Source organism: Sipha flava, unplaced genomic scaffold, assembly GCF_003268045.1.
Source record: "Sipha flava isolate LNK unplaced genomic scaffold, YSA_version1 307_pilon_pilon, whole genome shotgun sequence".
In the NCBI taxonomy this organism is placed as follows: domain Eukaryota; kingdom Metazoa; phylum Arthropoda; class Insecta; order Hemiptera; family Aphididae; genus Sipha; species Sipha flava.
This window is the reverse complement of record NW_020272984.1, coordinates 813,835-836,069: the sequence shown is the minus strand read 5'-3', so window position 1 is coordinate 836,069 and position 22,235 is coordinate 813,835. Positions and strand designations below refer to the sequence as shown.

The 22,235-nt window shown below is 38.5% G+C and overlaps 1 protein-coding gene across 3 annotated transcripts in view; it reads right to left on the bottom strand.

Annotated features, from left to right (window-relative positions):
* The window catches only part of LOC112686384 (calpain-9-like), a 99,389-nt gene that overhangs the window by 42,621 nt on the left and 34,533 nt on the right, over positions 1-22,235 (bottom strand). For all 3 annotated transcript variants that reach the window (XM_025558616.1, XM_025558615.1, XM_025558614.1), the window contains one exon: positions 14,252-14,321. In XM_025558616.1, coding sequence (XP_025414401.1) covers positions 14,252-14,321 — 70 coding nt within the window. The remainder of the gene's footprint in view (positions 1-14,251; positions 14,322-22,235) is intronic.

The following is a 22,235-nucleotide window of genomic DNA, read 5'->3' as shown; positions in this document are numbered from 1 at the left end:
AGAGCGAAGCCAGATGAGTACCCGATCCCGTAATCGACGATTCTTTTTCCAACGCTCAATTCAATAAATCGAATTGTTCAAAACGCATCCATCGTTGTTAGAGTGTTATTATAGACGTTGTCGTGAGCTATGCAAACGGTATATTGATTCAGAACCGTGTAAAAAACGCATAACAGTAGCACCTTTTAGCATTAATGGTAGACAGTAGTAATGTGGAATGAAAAAAAAAAAACGAAACGAAACGAAAGGATTGAACAAATACGAAATAAATCACTTTGGCCCGTTTTTCAAATCATTAACGTTCGATTAGAAATAATATGTACATACACGTACACACATCTGCGTGGACTCAAAAAATATTGTACTCGCGCGCAAATGTAATACACGACTATGCGTGTATTGTACGATGTAGAAGCACCATGTAAAAAAAAAAACAACGTATTACATACAACACGAAAGAATAACATGCCGACAACGGAGTCGGTAATGGCGCGACGGTACGCGAGTAATATGTGCACACGTGTAAATACGATATTTCTACGCTCTTCCGGTACGATCGAACGATTTGTTCGGTAAACGAAAAGCGCTACAAGAAAATGTTGATCGTTCGATCGCGGGAAACGGTTTATTGTTTTTTAGACGTTTAATTGTTCGCAAACACAGTCACCGTCGCACCGTGACAAGGGACAAACCGCAAAAGGTTCGTCCTAACCGTATTTTAATTATATTCCGACGGACTTCACGGTACACCTACGTGTTTTTCTTATTTTTGGCTCGACGCTCGAGTTCAGGAACGTTTTCAATAACTTGGTTCATTCGCGAAAGATTATTGTTAGCAACAGCGATGGACTTATTTCAATCACTTGAATAATTTACTACGTCAAAAGTACTAAAATCAGTCGAATGCGATGCTGATATTTTTAATCATAAAGTCATTTTCATGCATTCTCTTCCATTTCAACTTTGGGTTTGACGAACGTGATTGTAGACATTTTACGGCTACGTTCCACTAGAAGTGCTTCTGTTATTCTACTATAGTTCAGTGCAATCAAAACACATTTAATAATAATAAATTCAATTGTTTGTGAGCAATGCAAGAATCTATGGACTTGAATTAATTCAATCAATTCATTCGGCACGTTTTAGACGCGTGTCTTACGGGTTTTTTTTTTCAATGAAACGTCGTGATCTTTTCATTTACTACATCCAAATCGTAAATAAGTCAATAAGATTCGGTATTGTTATCGTGTTAAATTTATTTTCGAATCGCATCTCGGCTATCACGATTTCGATGGCTACTCAATACGAATACAATACAACTCGTCGAGGTAACGTTAAAAAGTGTACGGACTTTTTATGCCGGGGAACAGTGAGGGACGAGGAACGTTGTGTTTGCTCGGAGATTTCCATCGGGATTTTATGCGCAGACCTACGCGCATCGTGTTGTTGCACGACGATTATCCCAATGATCGCGTGGACGAGTGATGATCCCGAAAGAGACGCGCACTGGATATCATAGGTGTAACAAACGTACGTACGTAGGCGTCACTAAGGGGTATCGAGGGGCATCTTTGGCACCCCGAAAAAAGTTATAGATTTTTTAAAGTACATTCAAAGTAAATTATTCAAGCGTGTACGAACATAGACCATCTATTATTGCGATTGTATCAAAAACAATTATATTTTGCGAGAAGTCCAATACGGACAATAAGACAGCGCGATAATAATCAATACGTCACCGTCAGATTTACGAAGAAGAGTATGCCGATCAAGTAAATCAGTTGTCGTGTTAAAATTTCTAAAAATAAACTTTGCTACCACAAGATTTGGACTTTGGTGACACGCCCGTGCCGTACATCGGTTCCAAGACGTACTACGGGCGGGATGGCGGCAACGTGCGGTGTGCGGGTCGACGAGCGACGGTGCGTGAAAAAGCGTCGCGCACACTTCGTGCGGACACTGAAGACTCGTTCTCCCGCGATCTGTTCCCGTGGCCCGTAAACCGCTGAGATCGAACACTCGGCGCGCGGCGGAAGCGTTTCCCGTTATCCGCGCCGTCGCGTTGTACGGTTACCTCGCGGAAACGGGTCCGGTTCTTAATCCGCACGCGGCAAACCGTGTTCGCGGTGCTCGTAAAAAAATAAATCGCCGCACAACAACGACAACGACGATAACAATTAATAACAGAACTTCGCGTAGGTACGCGCGCGCCTCGCCGCTCGTGCGCCGGAGTCGTCATCGTCCGAAAACGTTAGCGCGAGCACTACGACCGTCGTTTTTACCGTTCGGTCGCCGACGGGCCCGCGCGCTGCGTTCGCTGGCGATTCTCGACTCCGGCGCGCGCCCACTGGTCCGTAATTTATTTATTCATTTTGTTCAACAATGAAAACCGCGTGAAACCGCGACAACACAGTGAGACTGGTCGATACACTCGTTTAAGAACGGACCCATGGCGCGGTCGGTTGAATACGACTACGTGCGCGTGCGACAATAGTGCACGGCCGAGTGCAACGCGCGGTTACATCGGAGCCGCCGCCGCGGAAACGTCACTCGCACGGCCTATCCGTACGTGGCGCGCGCGTTGGCCGAGTGCTCACCACTCGGCATTTAACACGGTCCTTTTGAGGGAGGGGGTCGAGTCGCGATCCCTTACTGTGTACGTACACGGTACGTAGCAGTAAAAATACGAAAACGATAGTAGGTACTCTATAATAGTAACCCGTCACGATGCATACGCCACGTCTCCGAGACGGCCCAACTCATGTGACTGCGGTAATGGCAAACGAGTAGGTAACTCGCATTGTAAGAGAACGTCTACCGAAGGAATGCGGCCGAGGCATCGCAAAAATTCCCGCGATAACACCGGAAGCAGCAGCAGAACCGATAAAGAATTTGGACGCTCCTTTATGAAATATCCGCTGCACCTTTCGAAGCAGTCGTTGTGCAACGATCGAACTCTACAGTAATTTTAGGAGCAGATGCTACGAAATGCTAATGATATTGTTCTATGATATCCATACACGTTTATGCTCTTGAAACTTTACGATTCAATTATAATTTCGTTTCACATCATCGTTACTTAAAAGCAGTGCTCGACTTGTGGAGGAGCACAGGATGACGGATTACCCCAAACAGTTTTTAAGAAATTTTACTACTATTATTACGTTAAAATTGTAACGCTTTACAAGTTTTGGGGACTTTTTCGCTTTTTCGTTTTTTTAAGCGAACATAGTCTCCCTTCTTTAATTTTGTCGATTCGAGTACTGCTTATAACCTGAGTTAGATTTGCCGCAACGTTGATTTGTCGTCGCAGCCGAACGAATAGATAAATTAACAGAGTACTCGGTGCGTGTACGTATACTTACATATATATATATATATTAATACCGTAAACGGTGTCGTACACGTTCTCCGCGGTAGCCGCCGTCGCCCCTGCTGCTACTGCGCGCGTGCACCGACAAAAGTTACACGTAACATCGGCCGTACGTAATGCACAGGCACGTTTATGTGTATTTCATGCGAGACGCAAGGTTCGCACGGTCCGGCCGACACGACCGCGGGTGCAACTGTCATGACGCAACAACGCCTCGGCCCCCCTCCCGGGGGGGTCTGGAGCACGCGGTGGTACACTCGCACGTCTCCGCGATGCGCTTTCGGATCAAACCGATACGGCTGCGGCGGCCGACCGGCCCACTGGCTCCGTGCCATTTCTGACGTGAGGCTAAGGGGATCGCGACGGAAAAGTCCTTCGTCCTTTCACTTCGTTCGCTTTGTCCGCGCCGCCGAAGATTGACTGCCGGCTTCTTGCCGCCGCGTTTTTCAGCCATCGCGCGCTCGTGGAGACACCGTTTCGCCCGCACGTCTATCGTGCACGCGCAGTAGTGTGTGGCATCTGGTGGGTGGTTAAGTTGAACGGTTCACTTTTGATACGTAATACACGTAATACGCTGAATAAATATTTTTGAGTACTCGCTTAGTGGTTAATCACTAAAACAGGTTTTCCTTGAATTTCTGCTGTGTATTTCGCGTGCCATAAACTTGGCACTTTAGACATAATATTCTAACCAATAACAATTAAATAAAAATTCATTGACAGGAGTTACTAATCGGAATCGACTTTCCAATATTTTCAACTCTACTTCTCAAAAGTCCACCAAAATAAACATAACAATTTTATATAAGAAAAATTAATAAAATAAGTTCTCATTTTAATTTATGCAAACACGATATCAATCATGGTAGTCAAACTCTCTACTCGCATAATCAGTTTGCTGATTTTGGAAATAATTATATACGTCGTTGATTTCTGTATGGACATATTTTTTTAATTACGATATAGTTTATATTAAAAAAATAATCTATAAAAATAAGTATGTTAATGACGAATAAGATCTTTAAAATGTTGCTACAGCACGCTTTACAAAAAATCAACTAGAAGCGAATAAACGCACATGAAGGAAATGCAATTGATATCAATATACCAATATAATTGTAATATATTTCACAGAAACAATATGCCCGAAAATTTTGAAAAATATAAAATAAAACAATTTATTAAGCTTCATAAAGATGTTATTTAAATTCATATGTATCTTCTTTCTAATCATACGATAAAAGCACGTGACCGAATTAAATTCCCAAGGCCCTTATACGTAAGTTAAAAAACGATGTAAAAGTATTAATAATCGATTCGTATTCATACAACGTAAATACATGACAATATTTTACGTATATGGTATCATCTGAGTGTAGAGCGCGATGAATAAGACTAGACGTTATTATTTATTTATTTTTTTTTTTGATTTGTGTAAATCTAGGTTTAAAGTAAACTGCGTGTCCGGTTCGGCATCGTGCGTTTCGAAAACGAAAGCGCACCCGTTACCGTTTTCGTCGTCATCCATTACAATAAAATATACACATCGGCGCGGCCGTCGCCACCATGGCGAGAAATTATTCACAAAAAAATAAAATAAAAAGGAAAAAAAAACATCACAACTAATCACTAAATAAGACTAATTTACAGAGAAAAAGTACAATATAAATTTGTGTTTCTCCAACACCTGCACGGTGTGTTAAAAGAACAATGATTGAATGCACGCTTCACATCTACTGCGAGTAAGGAAAAAAAAAACAAAACACGCAAACTGCATACAGTCGGCTCGTGTCGCTGAGACTAGAATATGCATATATAATACGCCGTGTGGTATGTGTACTTTAAAGACTTCTTCATCGTTGCACATTACTATCGGTCACAACGATACAATCGAAGCGAAGCGAAAGGATAAAATATACGAGTTCTGGTCGTATTGTATTATGTTAAGTATTACGGCGATTGCGATTCCGTGATAGGTATAGGTTAAATCAGTTGCGAATGAAGAATCCTACGAATAAATAAGGATCCGCAGTACGAGGAGAGTGTGGTCGCCGTGTATATCGCGCTTCGTACGCCATAAAAACGTTGTCAGACTTTTATACGGCACATTTTTCCGTTAGAACTCATGTGATTATGTCTGTTAAAATTGAATTATCTCCAGGAATAGAATCCACAAACGGTTTGGAACCAAACGACTGTGGTTCGTTTCGTTTTTCTGCTCTCAAACCGAACGGGAATACTGCGAATTCAAAATAATTATTAACCAAAATCACGACTCTGATCGCAAAAAAAAAAAAAGAAAATTCAAATTAACTAATAATACTAATATACGTGAAAGTGCACACGGGACAGCGAATAATTTACCAGGTTGCATAGGACATATAATGAAAGATAATATGGTTATAGGTCGTGACTTATGACTGTTGTTTAAAGTTCGATTCAATAAAGTAAATGATATTTAATGAGGCGGGATGATTATGCGTTCAATTATACTTGAATCAAAAAACGTCAATACTTTTATTGATTTAGGTTTGATTGCGAGAACGTTGAATGTGCAACAAAGATTAAACGATAATTATTTCCCACGCCCCTTCATCTCGGCCTAAGATATTACCCAGAATAATCGACATTTGCTGTTAACATATTTCTTCGGTCGTTATACGTTATTTTTAATAATATGTAATTTCGGAATGATTGTTTACACACTTAATGATAACTTTAGTGAAGACAATTTACGATGTGCTATTCCGTTACACAAACTTCTAATGTAGAATATAAAAAATAACCACCATCGTTAATTATACACACGACTTAATTGAAAAATGAACATTGCAGTTATAAACTTCGATAATGTGTCAATAATACCGATTCCAATTGATTAAAAATTAATAAAACTACTACTGTTAAAGGCTTTCTCTTAAAATATAACTCAAAATCACTTTGAACGTTTAATATGACGGTAGTAAAATCAATATTGTTTTATATACCGGTTGTTTTCCTTCTATCTCACGATTGCTCGGAGGTGGATGAGAGTTGAATCATTAGGAATCGGAAAACCCGCGAGCGATTCGAGGGTGTGATTATGGTATGTTATTACTACTATGGTGTGTGCCGACGCGAATAGGCGCATCGCTTAATAACGATACTGACGATAAAACAATCTACATGATTAATCTATATATATATATAAGTATATAAACACGCGACTGCAATATCATTGGTGGCTGATTGATGTTTATTTTTGGAGTTGCCAGCCATTCCTAAGACTCGGTGTTGAAATAGTTGACTTGATGGCCCAGTCGTCAGAAATCGCTCTAGCTGTTTTGATCGAGTACCTACCCATTAATACGTGGCTATACTTGTACATAAAATATGTGCCTAAATCGAGGATCAACATATAACGGGTACACCGGTAAATATCAGAGCGTTGTGCAACGTAATAGTATACAGACGATATTAAACCGATGGAATACAAGATTTACCGATATCGTCAAACGCATTTTCGACAACGAACGCGCAGGCAAAGACAAGGACGTATTTACGCAGCCCAGCCCAACTTTGTTCTCGAATTATTATATACGTACACGTTTAAATGGCACACTGGCACACACGAATACAGTTTGAACAGAATGTGGGACTATTGCGTACACGGTGAAATGTCCGTATTAAAAACATTTCACATTTTCGCATTTTAAATATAAGAAAAATAATAAACGCGGAATTGGAAATTAAATCGTAAGCGGTAATAAAACACATAAGTACTGCAGCAAAAACATAGTATTGTATTTATTTTACGTAAATTGTTATACAATACGATTTCATAACGATTAGAGTACGGATTTTGAAGGCATTTGCTTTTTTTTCTATTGCTCTAAAACGAAGCTATGTCAGCTACAAAATCGATTTATACTACTTAGAATAAAATTCATGACCTTTTATTTTGTTTTTTTTTGAGTTTTTTTTTTTTTGTATGTTAATGCGTTTAGTGACCCGAAGCACTGCATTGTCGAACACACGTCTATAAGTATACACTTATTTCGTCAATAATATCGTAGAAGTAAGAAAAATCGTAAACAAGTTTTTAGATAATTCCCTACGGAAGCGTCGGCTCCGCAATAATACCGCAGTAATAATATCTATACCACGATTCGCATTTATCGTTCTGCTTCGATTCGAAACAAATAATAATAATAATAATAGTGATAATAACGTTGTTGCAAGTGTTCAATTAGTGTACAGTAGTTTAACAGTTGACCTCGGGCCGTGACCACACGGGTAAAGGTATTATTATAAATTATAGTTTCCCCGTCGTATGCCGTTTGCCAATCGTTTACAAAGGTTTAGCGGCATTTCTCCGCGCATCCACTTATCGCCGTAATGTATGGTGAACACGTCAATTCGATAATGTTCTAAACAATCCGCCCGTGTTACAAAAACGTAAAGCAAATGTAATAATACGAGTGCAATTAAACTTAATATTAAATCGATCTTGGATTGGCCGACGCAGTCTCGTTAACGGATCGGAATTACAGCGGTGGGATGGTACACGCGAGTCTGGGGTACAAAATAACCAAATCGATAGTAAAAAAATTGGAATTACAGTAAGTATAATTAATCGTTCGCGTATTTGCTACACGAAAATTGCACGCCGAAAACATCCACGAGAAGCCACGGAGCGAACACGAATTATTTAAAATTTGATACGGGACAGGGAATTTCCGCGCGGCCATCATGCATACGTACCCATGGTATGTCTTTGTTTGAAACGCGTTACAATCGAGTGGAATTTTCCGCGGTAACAGTTATTAACGCGCGATCGATTCGTTTAAACCTTTCTTTGACCTCAGGGGAGAAAAAACGAATCGGTAATATTGTCCGACCGACCAATGGTTGAAAGAGAGAAAAAAAAACACGTTTTACGAAAGCAGAAATTATATATAGACACACGTATTTTGAAGAAATTAACGACAACCATAGCAACAACGTGAATGAATACAATATGTATTTTTAAATCTGGACGAAATCCGTTCGTGCAATAACGATTTACGAAGTGTTAAAACTTTCCCGTCACGTATTGTTTACGAACGTTACAAATCCCTTTTGTCATTCTCATTGTCGTCGACAGAAAACACAAACGTCACGACCATCACCTACGTGTTATTATTGGCAGCGCTCGTTGATCAAACACGCACCGTCCGAAATCACTCGATTTTCGCATTAGGAAACGTAATAGTTTCGATGGTACGGAATATAAAGATGGTGTTGTTCACGATTAATACAAATAAGAAATTAGATAAAAAAAAAAACAACCGTTCGCCCGCCGTTTACGACGGTTTTGTGTGGAACGTTTGACGTACGCTCACCGACGACGAAACACTATATTTACATACATGCATTGGACACACAAACACTGTTTTGTGTAGAAAGGCAATTGTTATATTTCACACCGTGTGCCCGATTCGTGCAACTCGACGGATGATGACGGTAATAATAATAATAGTATATGATTTAAACGATGTTTTATATTGTACGCGGAACGTTATTAGAGAGAAAAACCGTTTCGCGTACCGCATTAAAATTTTTGCTCGACCACATTACAATCCACACAATTCCGTAAACCTATCCGCGCTACAGGGTTGGTAAAGATCCGAATCTTCGAGCGTACGCGCAGACTCTTGCAAACATACACGAGCACACCTGTACATCGGTCGAGTGGGTCATCCAATACACATTTTTCCACGCGTACACCAGATTAATACATTCAGTCGTCGGTCGTGACTTAACGAACTGTGAAATGTTTTTCGGAACAGGTTTACACATCGTGTGCCTGGTCTCCACACACGCACACACACACACACACACACACACACACACACACACACACGCCGAAAAGTGATAGGCGTCGAGTGCGACGTATATTTCGAATAGAATATTACTGTTTTTAATAATACCGCACGGGTGTTGCAATCGTTCGATTGTCGTGCTCGTCCCGCGCTTACATTGCGTTGTACACGATTATAATATGTTGTACATATTAACGTGTATCGCGCTCTCCCCCACCCACCCCCCGTTATAATGAATTCTAAAGCACCCCAACACCGGTGCCAGCATACACACACAAGACGAGCATTAATCGTCACGATATGGGCGCATACACTTTTCGTTGGCCGTATATTACCGTCGGCACGAGACCGTGATCTTTTCTCCTCCGTTAAATGTGACGTTTTGCTTAATAACACGCGCTGCAATTGACTTTTAACTTCTCGCAGTGCATACGGTCACGGCGTGTTTCGCGAGTAAACAAACAAATCAGAACTCGTAAATCGATCCGTCTGCAGTGCATGGCGTGTTAATAATGGGCAAACCCATGCGTACTACAGTATGCGAACCATCGTACGATGTGCCGTCAAAGTTCCCCAAAATGTTGATTTCGGTTACTATCCTACATTATTAACGGGCGTTTAATTTTAATCACGTTTGGTCAAATCGACTCTAATGTCACGTTATACGCATACAATCAGTAAGCGCGAGTGCACACACTTGTCTCTCTTACTCTCTGAGAGAAGAGAGAGATGCGGCCGACGGTCAATGGTTTTTATTTTACGTCCACATAGGTCGGGTTTTTTCCCGTAAAACGTACTCTGAAAAAGCATTCGGTACACGTAATCTCGAATAAATACGTAACAATATATATTCAAATCGAATACTTTAAAAACAACTCGAATCATTTCCACGAAATCAAGCGTGAACGTTTTTCATCATCGCGATGATACCTGTCATACCAAAGTCTGACTGTGTTGATATTATACCAAAGGTTTTTCGCAATATCTAGTGTGGAAGAAGTCGATTTCATAGTTTTATCACATAGTCCGTTAGAAAACGCGGACGATTAATACTATTGAATTACTGGTAAAAAATTATAAAATGTGATTCGCTATCGAATACCACCCGGACACTATTAAAACAAGTAATGAACGCAGTGTGTTCGAACTCGAATAACGCATACGATTTGAACTTGCCGGAATATTCGAGTACGCTTGTAGGAGCACGATGCGTTAGTCCCCGATCTAGTTTCGTGATGGAAAATGCAGACGAAAATAACGATCGATGAGAACAAGTGTTCATCGTAAGAAAGTAGGTACTTGCGAGTGTATGCGATTTGTGTGCGCAACTCGATTTTCCTGCGATCAGGGTGGGGTGGGGGAACTGCAGCGCACACTCCTATCGTCCGAGAGTTAAATTCCGCGTTTAAGGATCTTGTTGGTAAACATACGTTCGCGGACCGGGTCGTCCTTCGCGCTGGTCCGCCACACCGGTTGGGGGGTTACGCACGCCGATAGTCTCCGACGTACAGCTATCACATTGTGTTATGCTTGTACGTGTATCGTCTTATGGGAACCGTGAAAACGCGCTCTCGTACATACGGGTCGGTCACGGTTGAACGGGAAGAAATGCGCATCGCATCGCGGTGTAATTATTTAGATAATACGCCATCGGTACTACACGCGGGGCCCGCAGCTCATAAGTGTGCCACTGGGCTGCGGAAAAGTCCACGTGTCGTTCGGCGGGCATCCGTACGCGGCGCGCAGTGCGTTCGCACACGCGTATATTATTATACCGTTGATACGTTAATGGGTGTCGTTTTTTCGTATGGGAAACTTACGAGGAACGGTCTCCTCCGCCGCATTGCGTGCGCCGTGTGCGTTCGTCCGCGCGTACGCGTATGTTTAAGGCCAATTAGGCGGGTACGATTAACCTGAAAAGAAAAACGGGGCAAAAAAAATGCGCCCGTCCGGTGTACCGCACAATGCGTATAGTGAAAGCAGCGAGAAACGACTGCAACGTTGCGCGCGCGCAGTGACAAAACGGTATACGAGTAGATGTTCCGTCGTATTGTACGTAACGCGTTACGAACGTTATAGCTGTTCGACGATCGTTAACCGCGGTCGACAGCGACACGGTGAACTCCCTCGACGAAACGCATTGAAAATAATCGCCGAAATACGTACACTATAGTCGATATACTAGATAGATACTGTATATTGTATCGATTGAAATCCTCGGTGAGGTTCACGATTGATTGATTTTAAATGACACATTCCAAATCGGAATTCGAAGTTTGAAGATTACAAAAACAGCATGATGCGTGGAAAAAACTAAATGTTCTCCTCGGTTAGGACAAAACGATGACAGATTTACTTTAAACGCGAGTTGAAAAAAGTCCTAAACAGTACAACATGAACTGTTTAGATTTGTATTCTATTAAAAATATATATATATATATATAAACATATTAATTTAGGAAAGGATCGCAGGAGGAAATAACCCGAGAAAATACGTAAAAGTCATCGACATCCGGGTCCTGCGCATAACCATTACGGAGTGTACGTTACAATGGTGCAGTGGCTACAAATCTTCTCGTTGCCGTTGTTGTTTTTCGTCCGTATACAAGTACACGTATAATACGTATTCCGGTACGTAGCACACAATACGGGAAAGGTGACTGAAGACGGGGCATTAAAGTCTCCCGACGACGAGTCAACGTATTATTTAACGCGAAGCGTTCGCGCACAACAAGTCGTGTGTGCACCGTGTAATTAACCGTATGATGATCGTTTTGCTCGCGTCCGCATTCGCCCCGGCCGCTTAGTCTGTGCGCACGTAACCTCTGCGCCTCGCGGTTACACTAAACAGTTCATAAATAATATCGTTCGTTATCATCTACCATTCCGCTCTTTCGGTACGTATATACGTGTACGACCTCAAGAGCATCGGGCACAGGAGGTATTCGGTCAGTCTTCAGGTAGCCGCTGGTCAAAACAGTTTTTCATGACCATCGGTCATGCGCGGTATATCATACGCGCATATGAATGCGTATACGTGTCCGCGGTAGATGATGGTGGCTGTGTTATTTGGTGGTAGTGGTAACGGTGGCGGTCGATGTCCGCGCGCATACGTATACGCCACTCGATGCACGTATTACACATATTATACACGTTTGAGTGTGTGTGTGTAATAATAGTATTATCGTCTGGATATCACTGCGGGCGTCGTCGTGTCGATAGGTACCTACGCACGCGTAGTAGATACGTACACGATACGACGAGCACATCAAAGTACTCGTACACAGTGGCCGACAACGGAATCGAACTCTGTAGGAGCATAAGGATACGCCCTCCTTCCCTGGAGGAGAATCGGCTGCTTCAATGGTGGGCAAGTGTCGACTGAGACCGAAAGTTTAGCGCGGAAAACGCAATCGTTACATACGCGTGTACCGACGAAACGTCCGTGGATCGTACATGTTTTAAAATGTAGCGGTTTTCGAAAGGTTTCTAAAAACTGTCTGAGAAATTAACTGTTTTCCGACGCCCTAAGCTCCTAAAAACGTTTCGCAGCAATAGTGTACGGTTGAAATGTTCTGAAAATATTGCAATCATCAGTAGGATTATTCTATAGAAAAATGGATGAAAATGTATTGTTTGAGAACAATTGCAGGTAAGCCATGGTGTGCTGTTCATTCGTAGTATCCGTATTCAGTTTTTCACATTTTAATATACTCACCATCATCCTATTACCCAAAACTCACTCAACGCCTTTCAGCATAGCCTCGGGCCGAAAATTGAAAGGGGTCTCAATATGTCTAATATTCGTTGGTGAACAATTGTTTTAACAATTAATTGTGACTATAATACAGTATACAAACATACTAAACTTATTTTGATCGACATTCATTACAAATTACTAATTCTGAATAAAAAAATTAAATTTTTTTGAGTGGAAGGACCTCACTAAAAGTAACAATCCCCTTTATATAATTACCATAATCCGCCCTGTCTGTATACCTACGCCACGTGCGCTCACGACGATGACTTATGATTACCGGTCACGTCTATGCATACTTCGTACACGAGAAATATATTTTATGATAACTGATGTCGATCGACGGTTTAAGAGTGCATATACGAATCTCGAAACAATTTACTCGATACATATTAAAATGTTCTCGACCACTGATATGCGCGTACACACACTTACACACAAGCACACGTACTTACATGTTCACACACATGCAAGCACTCACGCAATCCGTTGGTCAATTTAACTCCATCCTGCGATTCACAGTCGTTATATTACGGTCTACTATTAAATGCATATGTGCTCGGCAATTTGATGTGTCCGAAAGTATTAAAATTGAATAACTGTCAGAAATCCACTAGACTGTATAGTAATAATAATAATAATAATAATAATAATAATAATAGTATGCAATTTTTACCACTGGTGAAAAATAAAACCAGTTCCGATCAATATATAATATCGTATGTGATTAACATTCCATGACGTTGTAAACCACACCATCGTATCAACACTGTAAAACGGAATCGCAACAACGTAGGTACATACGCATTGATAGTGTTAGGAAAAAATATTGAATATTTCGTACGAATGCTACACAATCCGATCATTAATTTTATAGAACAATACACCGGTCGAACCTCAAGTTCTATGGTACAATAGCGCCGCAAACCGCGTCGTGTTCACAATATTATGTATATATATATATATCAATACATATTTATATAAGTATACATAGTTTTACCTACATTTACCTTCGCCGCCATTCCATCACCCACCGGAGACGCATTAAGCTTTGTGTGCAAACGATCTCACGGATTCGGTTATTAAAGTTTGTAATTTAATTTTCGGAACGTAACAAATCCGAAATAAAACGTTTCATAATGCAAATTAACGATTTCGTGAACCACTGACGGCGATATTAACATCTGACCTTGGTGCTATGTAGCCGCGCAATCGTGTTATTATTATTATACGTGCACAAAATTATAATAATATTATATCAACAGTATTTATTCTTACCTGGACACGGTGGAGATCTTCTCCTCGGGCCGTACCCCGTTGGTCTTCGTCGCATTTCTAGCGATTCCATCTGCAATAACAAACATAATTATAACCTAATCGATCAAAATCATTCGTTCCAATGTTTTCCCGCCGCGAACGTAACACGTGCGCGCACATGACAGGCGGATAAAAGCCCGTATATAGTAGTAGTATATCGTAGATAGAACCCTATACTTATATCAGTTGTTTGGATATCCAGATCGCCCGAATTTCTGCAAATCTGAATTCCTACCTAACGTTTAAAAATTCCAAATTACTACTCTGTTGAACCCGGATCTCGCGTTACTTTACTAACCTGACTGTAATTAATGTATATACCAAATGCATTTACTATTTTTGAGAACATTGCCCATAACTTTTAACAAGTTTGATTTTTTACTTTCTATTTTACTCTACACCATTGTAGCAAGAGTTTTTTTTGTCTATTTTTTATTATTTTGAGTTATATCCACGTATTTTAAAACATTTCATTTGAACTATTTTCCTTATTCTTACTAAAAGTATTGCTTTTATAAACTTTAAAACGGCGAATTTGATTTTGTACACACAAGTTTGAAAATAATTTCAATTAATATGATTAGGTTGTCATTCTGATGTTTAAAATCCGAATTGCGGATTTTCTGGAAATTTAAAGAATTTATATTTAAAAAACATGACTGACCAAAGCATTGCGTAACACATTTTTAAAGGTATGGTTAAGCGATTAATAATTATAGATTCACGAAAAGGGTAAACATTTTATAGAAAGGCTCATACAGAAATATAAAACCGTAAGAAATTCAATAACTTCAAACAACAAACACTTCACCGGAATGAGAAAATTATGTAATCCGTATCATGTTATTGTATCGAAGCAAAGAAATAAGGGATGGACGTTAGACCCCATGAACTTTCTTGCTCCTCTTTAAACTCACCAATGTCCGTTACACGTATGTGTTAGAGGAGTAACCATATATTCTATGAATTTCATCTTTCCGATTGCTAAAAGGCTCGATGATAACGACACGTGGACATGCATTGATAATTAGTTGTACGGAACAAAACGAGAACGGATCAAGCTAAGTAGAAAGTGCCTTACTGTGGTGTGTACTATAAGTGTTCGATGAAGACATACGCTCCCGTGAAAATCGTGGGAACGACGTCGAAAACAATTGGGTGTACGCGCGCGACGAAGAAAAATTCAAGGAAAAGGAACGAAATGTGCAAAATAAAAAAAATAAATAAGAACAATAGAGAACACACGCACCCAGGGCTTTTGTAAATTTCTCGTTGCGATCTCCGGTCAGAAATAGGCGTTGCTTTTCTACGGGCAAACAATGCGGCGGCCAGTCACATCATCAAGACCGTTATGTAAATACACGTGTGTAAACGTACGTTTAAGCGCAACACAACGAACGTTTACTTGTGCTGGACTTATTATATTGTTCTAAAACTATTATTGGGGTCGGGTGCAGCAGCTGGGATAGGTATTCGCGTGCGGTGCGCGTTTCCGGTCATGAGATCAGGGCGTGCGGATCCTATGAGATTTCTTATCCTTACCGGGAAGTGAAAAATTTCAAAAGCAATCGAATAAATAAAAGCGGTGTTCCAGTTGTACATATATAATACGTATTATATTCTTCGGTCTGAGCCGTGGCCACGTGACACAGGAGGTTAACCGTATACAGGATGATTTTCATTAAACGTTAATTATAACATAAAGAACGTTTGGAAAAAGACGATAGTGATTATGGTGTTGTTCGCTAGAAAATAAAAATACAAAGACGTAACCTATTAAAACTGATAATATAATAGATCCAAGGGCAGGTCCTGTTTCTGGCTCAGGTTGTGTTTGATTGCAGTGTTCGCTTGACAACGATGATAAATAAATGATATGGTGTACGGTTCAGAAGACGATTCCAGGTAAAGCCGGTGCTGTTCGTATCCCGAATACTCGAAAAATTGAATAGAAAGCAAGACTCGGGAAAATTTATCGATTGTGCTTATACTATGGGTTTCAAAGTTTTTTTAAAATTCAACAAATCGGTCAAAAGCTCTCGATTTCATATCATACGGTTTATCTATTTACTAAGGTTAATCGTGTACAGAGAAATCGATAAATACAAATCACGTAGTTTCATCATAATATTCAAAAGAAATATGAACGCGAAACATTATTTAACATATAAGTTTATAAATTTTTTCTTCTCAAACCACTTTAGCCAGTTCTGTTCAAGGTAAAATTATTAAAAGTGTACACACATTTTCTACTCCGCGTGAAATATAACAAATAACGAAATAACACGACATTTTGCGCTCGTTTTTTCAATTTGACCTGATCCGCGTTCGAACATTCGCTCTGTATAATACGTGTAATATTATTTACAGTGCGTATGTATAATATAATAATAATATATATATTATACCGCATAATGCATATGGGTCGAGCTTACGTAATATCACCGTCGCCTCCGATTAGCGGTATCCGATAAGTCTCCATTCGTGTCACAATAGAAGTTGTAACTACTGAGCACTTATGCATTATCATAAAACGATCCTAAACAAATTTTATTTTATTTTATTATTATTAAAGAAATAATTTCTGACTGTACTACACGATTTTTATTTTTATTGTTATCGCGTAGTATATTATTACCAGCTAGGATCTTTGTCTCTGTACGGTGATGAGTGTCAAATAGTGTGCACAGGACGAGCACGTAAGCAAATTGGTGGGGTACAGGGGTTCAAACCCACCCTTAAATTTTAAGAAAATGAATAGTCATTTATCGATACACGATATTAGATACTTACGTTATAGGTAAAAGTACGGTTAAATCGACTTTTCCGTCGTCATTCCTTAATACTGTTTCTAATTGTAATCATGGTAGACTTTTTGGACCTTGAGTCCCCCCGCCATAAAATTTTTCTATATGAACGCACGACGTGATTGGGTGAAGGAAACGAATGAATACAAATCAGACGAGTCGGTCGCTATGCACGCGCACACTAACTCGTATTATCGTGGTATAAATAATCATATAAACAGACCAGTGAAAAGTGTGTATGTGTGTGTGTAGAAAAAACAAAGAACGATAGACGGAGAGGAAAAAAGAATCCCTCGCTCATCACATCGTTCCGTCTATCCACGTTGTCGTCGTCGAAGGCCATTGTCGCGGTTTTTCTTTCCAGTAAAAAATAATAATAATAACAACAACAGCAATAATACTATGATTATTATATGTATCGTGTAGATACGCACTAACGTCGGTGGCGGTGGAATGCCGATCAATCTGTCACGGTGTGACTTGGAACTACGCGCATCGGTCGCTTCCGGTACACACACACATACGTGCACGTAAACTTTATATATATATATATATATATATATATATATATATATATGAATTTAAAGGATTTTGCTTCGCAATCGTCGCGAAACAATATTATCAACATTAACGTCATCATCGTGGTCGTCGCACGGACGTCCATTTTATTCCTAGGTGAAATCTTCGACGTTTTCGTCCTGCGATAGACCATATAGATATCGATCGGATCGATCAAGGCACCGCGTCCTAAACCATATATATGTAAGTGACGAGCTGCGCGTGGTTCGATATCCTTTCTTTGGCAATGCACATCTCATTGTCGTCATGCAGTTTTTTTGCGTTCGGTTTTCATCATTTTCCCAGCGAGTCTGCCGCGCAGTAGTATTAACTCATCTCTGTCTCTACCCCGGTGTGAATATTTAAAAAAAAAAAAAAATTACCGTTGTTCCCCGGTTTAAATTTAAACGCGTTAATCCAGAGAGAAAAAAAAAAACATTTTTAACAAATCTCGACGCCGATAGTCCGACTTCCGCCGTCATCGCGACGATTGATAATATCGAAAGAAAAAAATCATTCGCTCATGTTCATAACAAAAGAAATAAATGTTTTTATAGAAATATTCAAATTTAACACTATGTATTTTTATGGATGTTCGAAAACCACGAGATGACAAATCATTTGTGATAACCACATTTTTTCTCACTGTTGGACGATTTCAAACAATACAAACATAAATAATCTTACGATGCTAACACGTAAAATAATATAGGTACATATACTTGTGTTTCGTAACGTTTTTCTATTAAACAATTTTTATGCATTGTATAATAAAAATGATAAAAAAAAACTTGCACTGCAATACAATACAATTTTTTTGTAAAGTTTTGTTCACGATTTATGCTATCCCTCTATTTCCAAACATATGGACTGTGTCGACTACAGTTACTAACCTTACGAATCGTGAAGAATGTTTATAAATGACCATCGTGTAACGCGAAATTATAGATATTTTAGGACAGGACTCTGCAGCACATACACTGCGTAATGAGTTAGCCGTTCCCGTTTTTATTTGCATATAATTACCGTTGAATGAAAAGAAAAAAATTATAACATACGGTCGAATAAACCCTCGAGTTCTTAGAGACACAATGAGGAATGTTCATAAATTACCATCGTGTAACGCGAAATTATAGATATTTTAGGACAGAACTCTGCAGCACATACACTGCGTAAAGAGTTAACCGTTCCCGTTTTTATTTGCATATAATCACCATTAAATGAAAAGAAAAAAAAATTACAACACACAGTCGAATAAACTCCCGAGTTCTTAAAGACATACTTACTAGATACTTACAAGACTTACTATGATTATTATTATTATTGTCATTATTACGTGAGTTCCGTCCGTACGGACGATTGCAAAGGACGAACGTGGCCGATCGCCGGCCATGGCGAGCTACATGTGTTCCATCACGTGCGGGTAGTTAGTAGGTACGCTGAGTACGTGCCGAGTACGTAATAGCTCATCCGAGAGCACCTACAGCTGTGACACGTCGTCATCACAACGATAATAATAATTATGTAAAAACGCAAACATCGGTTATGGTTGTTAGCGAAACTATGCGACCGTTAACGTTTGCGTACGCCGATGCAAATATAGGTGCGCGTACGACGGACGACGGTGCGAGAACGATGATATAACGTTGTTTGAAGAACGTGACGTCACGAACGTACGACGGGATCTCTGATAAACGAGTTCGAAAGCGCACACCGGACCACCGTATGGCAGGGGTTGGCAACCCGAGGCCTACGGGCTGCATGTGGCCCGCATAGCAATTTTTTATGGCCCACACAAAGGTGGTTAATTTATGTATTTTATTTTTGGGCAATAAATTTTTCACACAATTTTCAATACTATTCAATTCTTTTTTCTTTATAAATAAAATTTTTATTATTATCTAATCGGAGTCGAAAACAATGATGGCTGCACTACTCAGTCATAGGATAAATTAAATATACTTTTATATATATTTAAAAATTAAAATTTTAAATATATTTAATCTATGTATTTAATACATATGTATCTAATATATGAATCACTAAATGTTAAAAGGGGATTTCTACATTTTTACTAAAAATACTTTTTTTGTATATTCATATAATTAGTAGGTAGAGCTATCGTTTAATGTTGAAAAGAGACTTTTGCTGTAAATAGCAATAATGTAATAGAACGATAATTTTTTCATTTAATGTTAAAAGGGGACTTCTGCGGTAGAAGTCTTGTTTCTACATAAATTCTTAGAATCTTTATAATATTATATTGTATAAATAAATATGTTTACGTTATTATTGTTAATATCAATCACATGTTGCCTAAAATTTGTTCATTGTTATCAATGATTGGTTAAATTTTTGTTTTATTTAATTCATTTTGAGTATAATCATAGTGATTTAGTGATTGAAATGTGAATATAACATACTTATTAGTTTATCGAATCGTTTAGTTTTTGTATTGAAAATTGAATAAATTATGTCTTCAAATGAAACAGCTTTAAGTGACTGTGACAGTGAACATGTTTTACCCAAGAAACGGAAAAAAAAAGTTGTAAATGACCACGTTTTAACCATTTGATGTAAAAAGGGGACTTCAACTACTCAAACAAATTCAAATTTTTCACATTGAATAAATTAAATGTTTCGTTTCAAAACCCCAAAGTATATATTAGTATAGGAGTAATCCACTGCCACTAGTATAAATATAAATAATACAGTTTTTGGTAGTCTAGGCGATTTTTTCCTTCTCCTGTAAAATTTGAAAAATGTCGGAAGTCCCCTTTTAGTATTTAGCGATTCATATTTAATCTATGGTCATAGTTACTTTGCGTTTGTAACAATTAGTATTACACCGTGATTACACCCGTACGTGAGACTGCGTTTGTAATAGTTTCATTTTAAAAGTAAATCCAAGCATTATGGCGACTAAAAAAAGAAAAATTTGTGATGAACATCGTTTTTTTAATAATTCTTGGGTTGATTTATACTTTTTCGTCAAAAACAAAGATAAGCCATTATGTTTAATTTGTCAAAAAATTAAATTTTTTCTTAAAAGCAATTTTTTCCAGTAATATTCGTATTTTTTACACTCATATTTCTATGTAAAATAATCAAATATAATAGCAATACAATCATTAGTATATATCATATATAAAAAAAATTTTTTAATGTTTTTAATAAATTTCAAGATAAACATTTAAAAAAAAATATGGGCCGCATGGTTAAAAAGGTTGCAGACCCTTGCCGTACAGCGATAGTTTTTAACCCTTTCGGACCCAAAATTAACTTTTTTGGATAATAATTTTTTTTTTATTTATACTTAAACTTTAAACGTTAATTTTAACCCTCTCTCGACTCGCATATCATCCGACGCGACTTACTAGATACGTATTTCAATTAGTTCCGTGACCGATAAGTCATAAAATGCACGTACATACATTGTTTACTCGTTTTTGAGTAGTGTTTTTATCGTACTTTTACTAAGTTATGAACACATCATGCGTACAATATACTTCAAAAACGACATTGAAGAGATCAATAAATAATAATACAATTGTTACGGTGAAATTTCAAGTCCATGAATTATAAAAAATGCAAAAGACTATGACTATCCTTTATCATCATAGCTATCTATCGATACTGATTAGACCATTTCCCAGTACTCAATCAAAACTAAGATTTTTAACTTTTTATTTCGACAAATATTTACTTTTGTAGCGAAAATAAAAAATAAAAACTATTGGGCTTTCTCCGAAACATGTATGATTATGACCGATATAAGGATAAAGCTAACTTATCCCCGAGCACTGCTAAAGAAACTCGGTGTGGTGCATTAATGAAAGAAGTCATATATGACTTACGTAAGACAATATAGTATTGTACTTTATTAGAAAACCTGAAGCAGGTACTAAACAATAAATGTATGATGACGTGGAAAAAATAAACATTTCTAGAAAAAAAAAATATCCAACAAAAATCGTAAGAAAAAGTAATAATAATAAATAATAATTGACTGCAATGAATTGTTAAACGGGTTGGTCGCATTTAGTAGGTAACAATATATTTGATGAACGGAAAGTAAGTACTATTACACTATTACATTATGGCGTAGCTTTTCGATCAGTAAGACTTTCTTGAACATCAATATTGACAGCGAAAATACAATAACACAGTAAAACCTATTTTATCTGCACAACACGTAATAATATTAAACGAAAAGTTATTACAACCTACTTGTGGTTTCGTAAAAGCGTATTATAATCTCAGGACTGGGATATTATTTTTTTTTCCAATCGATAACGATCGATATACAATTATTATGTGTTACGCCTTAATGAAGTAGTTAAGACATGGTTATGCATACGCGCGTGCGTGTGTAGTACACGTAACACTGATAACAGAGTACGTTCGAAAAGCACGTTATTTTGACGCGTGTGGTCTTCCATCCTTTGCGTAATAACATCACGTCGCTTGTGGTTTTATCCTGTTGGTAATTTTTTCTCTTGTCGACTGTTGCAGTGGATACGGTTTTCGTTAACCAATCCTCGCACGGAGGGCATCGAGTGATTGTAGTCCTCAAAATT